The 8,287-nt window shown below is 35.6% G+C and overlaps 1 protein-coding gene across 1 annotated transcript in view; it reads left to right on the forward strand.

Moving 5' to 3' along the window:
• Znf638 (zinc finger protein 638) overlaps window positions 1–8,287 on the forward strand; it is a 121,414-nt gene that overhangs the window by 82,326 nt on the left and 30,801 nt on the right. The window contains 3 exon segments of the mRNA XM_029479015.1: window positions 4,993–5,051; window positions 5,242–5,294; window positions 6,759–6,809. Coding sequence (XP_029334875.1) covers window positions 4,993–5,051; window positions 5,242–5,294; window positions 6,759–6,809 — 163 coding nt within the window.

Here is an 8,287-nt window from a genome sequence, read left to right on the forward strand (position 1 = left end):
AGCTGACTGTGAGCATCCACTTCTGTGTTTGCTAGGCCCCGGCCTAGTCTTACTTTAACTTTTTAAATGTGTGGGATACATGTAGAAAAATACATAAATCTTAGTCCAAAAATTAAAACCTTTTATCTGTCTACATATCCACAACCACAACTAGTGTAATGCTAAGTGATGTACAACACACTAAGACAGTCTAATACCAGAGTCGGTTACAGACCTTTGTTTATGAAACCATAATTATGATTATAAATTTTGAACTTTATATCCATATGTTCACTAGAGTCTTTTGTTTCTTTAGACATACCATTATTTGAGTTTAGTTTTTCTGTACCATTTCCTATGTTGTTAAAGACCATATATAATATCTATAGAATTATTTAAAAATTTCCAGTAAGTTTTACTTTGGTTTTGCTTTGTTTTAATAATTTACATTTTTATTTGCTATAGAATACCTCTTTTAGAGATTCATTAATATATATTCCTCAATCAGTAGTAATTTAATTTTAAAAGTAATTGAGACTTCCCTCCTTTTGTGACTTTTGTGTTGAGTGATTGTCTTGACTTGACAGTTCCTTATAGAAATATACTTGAGTTATTACTTTTTTTCATTTCCAAAGGCAAGACTTTAGTTAGCTCTTTATGACTTTTATTGGTGACACTTTTGTACTTATTCTTGTGTACACCAGAACAGTGGTTCAATGAAGGATATAGGTGCATATCCTGTAGAATAGCTGCAGTCATTTACACCCCTGTGATTCATGAGACCTGGAACACTTGTAGCCATCATCTTAATCTCTTCAGTTTAAAAATCTAGCATGTAAATATGCTCTAATAATTATAATAAAAACTCCCTTTCTTGAATTGCCTATATCTTTTCCATTTTCTATTGATATTTTTGTTGATTGAGGGGAATCACTATATAGCCCAGACCTCAAATTTCTATCCCTCTGCTTCAGCTTCCATATACTGGAAATGAGCCAGTATGATAGCTCAGTGAAGTAAGGCACTTGCCACTGACCATGATGGCCTAACCCATATGGGAAAAGGAGAGAAACAGTCAACTTGGGGGGGTTGTCCTTTGAATGCCACACTTGTAGAACAGGCATAAACAGAGAAGACAGACAATAAATAAAATAAATATAAAAAATATTTTTCATTCCATATGCTTGAATGCATTTACATTTTCTTCTATGGATTTTGTTTTTCTCACTTGTCATCTCTAGATCATCTTTATTCCAGTGTCAAAAATAGTCTGTTTTTTTGCTGTTAAAACATACATACATACATACATACATATTTAACATATGTTATGATGTATACATACACACACACACACACACTATATAGTGTATAATCTGGTTGAGGTCAGTATTTCCAGAACAGGTAGGGACCTAAACCCAAAACTGTCTAACCTCTCCTTTCTCGACAGTTTGAAAGCTGCCTGTGTACAAACTACTCTCAATGCATAGATCTGTCTGAGATTATCCTGTTGCATAAATAGAGTTCTTGAATGGTATTACTATATAGTTTTAAACTGCTATGCCCATAATTCCTTGTCTTTCTGGTAGAGTTCTTTTTCTTTGTTTTTTATTTCAATTGATGTGAATAAATCTATTTTGTGTGTTTCTGTACATATAAATATATACATGCAAGACAATTTGTGAGATTTTGTGGATCTTGAGGCTCAAACTCAGGTTTCAGGGTTGGCAGTGAGTTAGTTTTCGTTGCCAATGAGTCTTTCATAAAGCCCCATTTTTGTTCAATCTTGAAGTAATTTTATAATTCATTTAGAGTCTCTAGTAATACTGAGATTTGACTTGCTTATATTGATGATTTTACAGCATTACATACATCTATTCAGAAATAAAATTTATCATTCCATTTATTTACATTTTGTGCTCTTTAACAGTTTTGTGTGTGTTTCAATAGAATTTATCACTTATTTATTTATGGGTTGCTCTATGTATGTATGTATACCATGTCTCTACCTGGTGCACTTGGAAACTAGAAGAGGTTATCAGATCCTCTGGAACTGGAGTTAGAAACAGTTGTGAGCTGCCTGCTATGTGAGTGTTGGCATCAAACATATCTTCTAGAAGAGCATTCAGTGCTCTTAACCTCTGAACCCCAAATTTTATTTTGTAAATTTAAATTTTAATTATTGTTTTGTGCGTCTGGTGTACATATAGATACAGGCACATGTATACTGTGGTGTACATATGGCGGTCAGCGAACAATTGGTTCTGTCTTTTCTCCCTAGAATCTGGACATCAAATTAGTCAGGTTTGCTCAGCAAGTACTTTTACCTACTAAACCTTCCTGTTGGCCTAAAGTAGTTGGTTTATGTACTATACACTCTTTTTTTTTTTTAAAGATGTATTTATTTATTTTATGTATGTGAGTACACTGTAGCTGTAGAGATGGTTGTGAGCTTTCATGTGGTTGTTGGGAATTGAATTTTTAGGGCCTCTGCTCGTTCCGGTGAACCTTGCTCACTCAGGTCGCCCCACTCCCTCTGGCCCAAAGGTTTATTTATTGTTATACATAAGTACACTATAGCTGACTTCAGACGCACCAGAAGAGAGTGTCAGATCTCATTATGGGTGTTTGTGAGCCACTGTGTGATTGCTGGGACTTGAACTCAGAACCTTCAGAAAGACAGTCAGTGCCACTGAGTTATCTCGCCAGCCCTGTAATATACACTCTTAATTGTCCATTATCTGTAGCCCTTCATTTTGAATATCATTTCTGTAGTTTCACTTACTGGGTCAGCTTTCATATCAAAGTACTCAGTGGAAAGTTCTGAAATAGATATTCCATATGTTTTAGATTGAATAGCATGAAGAAGTCCACAATTCTCTGGCTTTATCCTGCCAAGATGTGAAGAACCCTTCTGCCTAGCATATGCATGATGTATATACTGCCTGTCCTTCAGTTATTCAGTAATGGTCTCTCTTTTCTATTGACGATTGAAAGCTCTTGTTTTCATTTTTTTTAGATCACAATATAGTTACATAATTTCTCCCTTCCCTTTCTTCCATTCAAGCCCTCCCATATACCACCCCTTGCTCTATCAAATTCATGGCTACTCTTTTTTTTCCACTGCAGTCACATGCATATATGTACATACATATATATTTCTAAAAATACCCTGTTCAGTCTGTATAATGTTTGTCTTAGTTAGCGTTTCTGTTCCTGCACAAACATCATGACCAAGAAGCAAGTTGGGGAGGAAAGGGTTTATTCAGCTTACACTTTCACATTGCTGTTCACCACCAAAGGAAGTCAGGACTGGAACTCACACAGGGTAGGAATCTGGAGGCAGGAGCTGATGCATGGAGGGATGCTGTTTACTGGATTACTTCCCCTGGCTTGCTCAGTTTGCTTTTTTTATAGAACCCAGGACTACCAGCCCAGGGATGGCACCACCCACAATTGACCCTCCCACTCTTTATCACTAATTGAGAAAATGCCTTACAGCTGGATATCCTGGAGGCATTTCCTCTAAGGAAGCTATTTTCTCTGTGATAACTCCAGCTTGTGTCAAGTTGACACTAAACCAGCCAGTACAATATTACTTAAACATAAGTTTCAGGTATTGGTATGGACAACCAATTGGTATACTCTTCTCAGAGAAGAGTATTTCTTCTACTCTGAGCATTCCTTAGTTGCCTGTAGTTCCTTGTGTAGGGTTCCTTGTGAGCACTCCTCCCCAGCCTCCACTTGAGCATGTCTATTAGTGTAATGTTGGTGAGACTTTATGGGTGTAGCTTCGACTGTACTAGACAACATAATCTTACAGCAAGCTCCCTGTTCTTCTGACTCTTACAGTTTTTCCTTCCACTTCCACTTCTGATACGTTCTCTAGTCCTTAGTTTGAGGAGTGTTTTGATAGATTTCTCCATTGGGATTTGGCTCCCCTTTGATTGGATTTGTTGTGGTTTTCTGTAATGGTCTTGCTGCAAAAAGAAGTTGCCTTGATAAGGATAGCCTGACCTACAGGTAGAAGGGCAGATGATTAGACTGTTGTTAGGGACTATGCTGGTGAAGTAAAGTGGCCTTCACTAACAGAATAGTTGGTTAGTTTTCCAGAACTAGGCATTAGTCATGGTTTCTATCTTGTTGAAAGGGTCTTATGTTTAGTTAGAGAACTGTTAGTTACTGCCAAGATGTGCATGCCCTTACCTTGGGGTTATTGTGCCAGGCTGTTTATTGTTGTGGTTCATGGGCATTATACCTCCATAGAACTGTTGGTTGCTTCTCTCCTTTGGAACCTTGCATGGCACCCTTTGGCACCTCTGCTTCCTGCCTCCTATCCATTGCCTCCTGTGAGTGCTAGAATTAAAGGCATGCACCACCCTTTTAAAAGCCCATTTTGCTTTTATTCAAGTAATTACTTTGCTCAGTATGGTCTTAGGGTGTATGTTGGTGGTCAGTATATGCTAAAGAAACCATGAGATACTTCTTTAAGTGAATAGGATGGTGTGATGTTTTGAGGGACCATACCATGTAACTGTAATCACAGTATATTATGTTCTTTTACTTTCATTAATGTCTTCTTGTACCTAATTTAAACAATCGGCTGTTATAGGTATGTATGTGTAGGGAAAGGTAAATACCTCTGGTTTCATACTTTGCACAGTTTATCTACTAGAGATCTTTGAGGCATACCACACACGTATAGGTGGAACTACTGGACTGATATTTCCTTAAGTATGATGAAAGTTTTAAGAGTGCAGGCATTTTATGTTGTTGAAAGAATGTGGGCAGATGGAAAAGGAGGACAGAATCAGAGGCCCATCTGAAGCTGTTATAGTGACTAAAACATGATCACAAATTAGAGGAAATGTAAAGAGAAAAGGGTAAGCATTTATACTTCAGAGTAGGAAGATTTTGAATGTTTTCATTGTTGAACTCTGTAGTTTTCTATATTGTCTAAACTGACTTTTGTAGTTGGAGGAAGCTAATTTTTTTATAAATGTATTTTCTTCTAAGAACAAAGAAATGAAGAAGAAACCTTCAGATATTAAGAAATCATCTGCATCTGCTTTAAAGTAGGTGAATTCATATTTTCATATGAAAAATTAATATGTCCATGTTAGATTTAATTTTTAAGACTATATCTTTAAATACCAATTATCAAATTATACTTGAATTTAAATATTCATAAACACTTTAGTTTTAGACATATATAGAACTTTTAACTAGTTTTTAGTGTTTTCTAATTTTCTTTCTTTTAAATAGAAAAGAGACAGATGCTTCAAAAATCATGGAAACTGTCACTTCAACCTCTTCTGGTAAGTTGTAATCTTGGTGTGTAGAGGTCAGTGGACATCCTCAGATGTCAGTCCTTGCTTTTCACTTATTTTGAGGCAGAATCTCTTCTTGTTCACTGAGAGTTTCAAAGTAGCTAACCCTTGAGCTTCTCAGGATCCTTCTGTGTATTTCTACCAGTTTGTCTTAGGCATGCTGGGATTACAGATTAGTGCTGCTATATTTAACTTTGCATGAATCTCGGGATCTGAACTCTGATTCTTATGTTTGTAAAGGTAAACACTTTATCCACTAAGCCAACTCCCTAGACTGTAACTTTAAAACTCACTCAAATGAATGTATTTTGTCAGTTTACTAGAAACTTCTTGCAAAATGGTATTAGGAAGATATTTACTGAGTCTTTAACAGTGGTATCCCAAACACTGTTCATTTTTTTTTTAATTAATTTATTTATTTATTATACATAAGTACACTGTTGCTGTCCTCAGACACTCCAGAAGAGGGAGTCAGATCTCGTTACAGATGGCTGTGAGCCACCATGTGGTTGCTGGGATTTGAACTCCTGACCTTCAGAAGAGCAGTCGGGTGCTCTTACCCACTGAGCCATCTCACCAGCCCCAACACTGGTCATTTTACTGTTGTTGGCTTTTTGTTGTTGTTGTTGCTGGTTTTGTTTTTTTGAGACAGGATCTTTCTACATAGCCTTGGCTACTCAACAACTCACTTTGTAAACCAGGTTGTCCTCAAGCCACAGAGATCCTCCTGCCTCTGCTTCCCTGGTGCTGAGATTAAAGGTGTGAGCCACTATACTTGGCTTACAGGAGACTTTTAACCATGAACATTTATATACCTCTGCATAATTAAAGAAAAAGTGAACCACAGAGTTCTACTCAGAGTGAAAGATGGTATCTTTGCTACCAGAATAGGCTGATGACTTGATAATACTCAACTTTCAATTAATATTCATGAAATGATTTGTACTGCCTGTCTGAGGGAAGTTTAATATTATTATTCAATTTTATTAAATGAAAGAAGGAAGAAAAATGGAGACATTGTCCTTTTTATGCATGTGTGAATACGTGCACATGTGCGTGTTTGTGGACTCTGGAAAAGCTTAGTTTTGTTCTCAGGAACACTGTCTCTCTCCGAGACAGTGTCACTTGTTCACTTGGAGCTCACCAGTTAGCCTAGTCCCCATGCCGGGATTATAAGCTTGTGCTACCTGACATTTTTATATAATTTTTTGGGAATCTAACTCAAATCGTTTATGTTTACATGAGCAAGTAAAATTAACTAACAGCCCCCCCCCCAACACTAAAAGTGTGCATTTTGACTTGGTCAGGTCCATGTCTAAGAATTTTTTAAAGTAATAACTCCCAGGACAAAAGGGATTGGAGACTGCAGTGCTCTTTGAAAACTAGCTCTTTCCTAAATCTGAATGTTACCTGTAATGTGTTATAGAAATATATTTTTTTTCATTATTTTAGCCAAATCTGGACAAATAAAGTCATCTACGGTCAAGGTGAACAAATGTGCAGGTATGTTGGTTTTATATTCCCCATTTGTTTCTTGCAATGCTGGGACTGAATGCACAACTTTGTGTGTTCTAGACAGGTGCCTCCACTATTGAAATACACTGCATGTCCTGTTGGTTTAGTTTTATTAGGATTTTAGTTACTAAATTGCTGAAGAGTTGCATAGGCATGGATTCATGAGATAAAGTATGTATTAAATATATGTATTAATATTTGAGAATTATAGTCATTTAGTTGTCAGAATGAGATTTAATACAGAGTGCTCTAATATTCTAAGATAAATAACTGGAGAAGCATTTCTGGGAATGAATATCATATATTTTTCCTTCCTCTTTAATTCATGAATTATCTTTATTTTATATAGTTGTCCAGATAATGCATATACAATTTTTATAAACTATAGTTCTTTTTGTTGTTCTTTGCTTGAAACTGAATCCCATGTATCCCAAATGGGTTCTGCACTTGCCATGTAGTCGAGGTTATTTTTAAATCCTGATCTTCCTGCTTCAACCTCCTAAGTGCTAGAATTACAGGTGTGTACCACCATGCCTGGCTTACTGTAGTGGGTTTTTAAAGTAACAATTACAATTTCCTTCACTTTACCCAGGTGTATTCCACTGTTCTCCTTTCCTTCCTATTTCTGCTAAATACAGGTTATTTTAGAGATATTCATGATAAAGAGTAGTATATTAAATTGTGTTCTTTGTGTTAAAAAGGGAAATGCCATTGTAACTGGCAGATTTGGCATTTTCTTGTAGTCTAAGATAATCTTCTGAGATGATCATAAAGTTTTAGGAAACTTTTTGAAATTTCATTTATTTAACAAACAATTTTATTTAAAGTTTATGGGAGTCACAAATGGAGATCACTAGGCTGTGAACTAAAAGTGCTAGCCATCCATTAACTGCTGGGGATAAATGCTAGGTAGGCATTATTTCCTTCAATTTCTAGTGTCCTCATCTAAGTGGTAAAGTGACTTGTCCATGATAATAACAGGTATACATAAAGAAATCTCTTAACTGACCTACTGAGGTTTAGTTTATTCAGGATAGCAAACTTGTAAATTGCTAATAATTGACTAGTTAAGTGCCAAACTCTTATGGGTTGGTGCATAATTTATCAATTATGGACAGGGATACATTCTACATTCCAAAACATACAATAAATGTCTGATATTGAAAAAGTCCAAATATGTATATGCTTCAGTGTTAACTATTATATTTTTATATACATATGTTCATATATGTATATTTACATATGAATATGTGAATAGGTACATATTTTATATTTGCATATATATGCATACATATATGTGTGTGTATATATATGTGTGTGTGTGTATATGTGTATATATGCCATATATATATATGCATATACACTTGTAATTAAGAATTTGAGACAGGGAGACAGGGTTTTACTGTGTATCCCAGAATAGCTTGGAACTCTGGTTTTTTTTTTTTTTTTTTTTTTTTTTTTTTTTT

The sequence above is a fragment of the Mus caroli genome, chromosome 6 (genome assembly GCF_900094665.2).
Source record: "Mus caroli chromosome 6, CAROLI_EIJ_v1.1, whole genome shotgun sequence".
Taxonomy (NCBI): domain Eukaryota; kingdom Metazoa; phylum Chordata; class Mammalia; order Rodentia; family Muridae; genus Mus; species Mus caroli.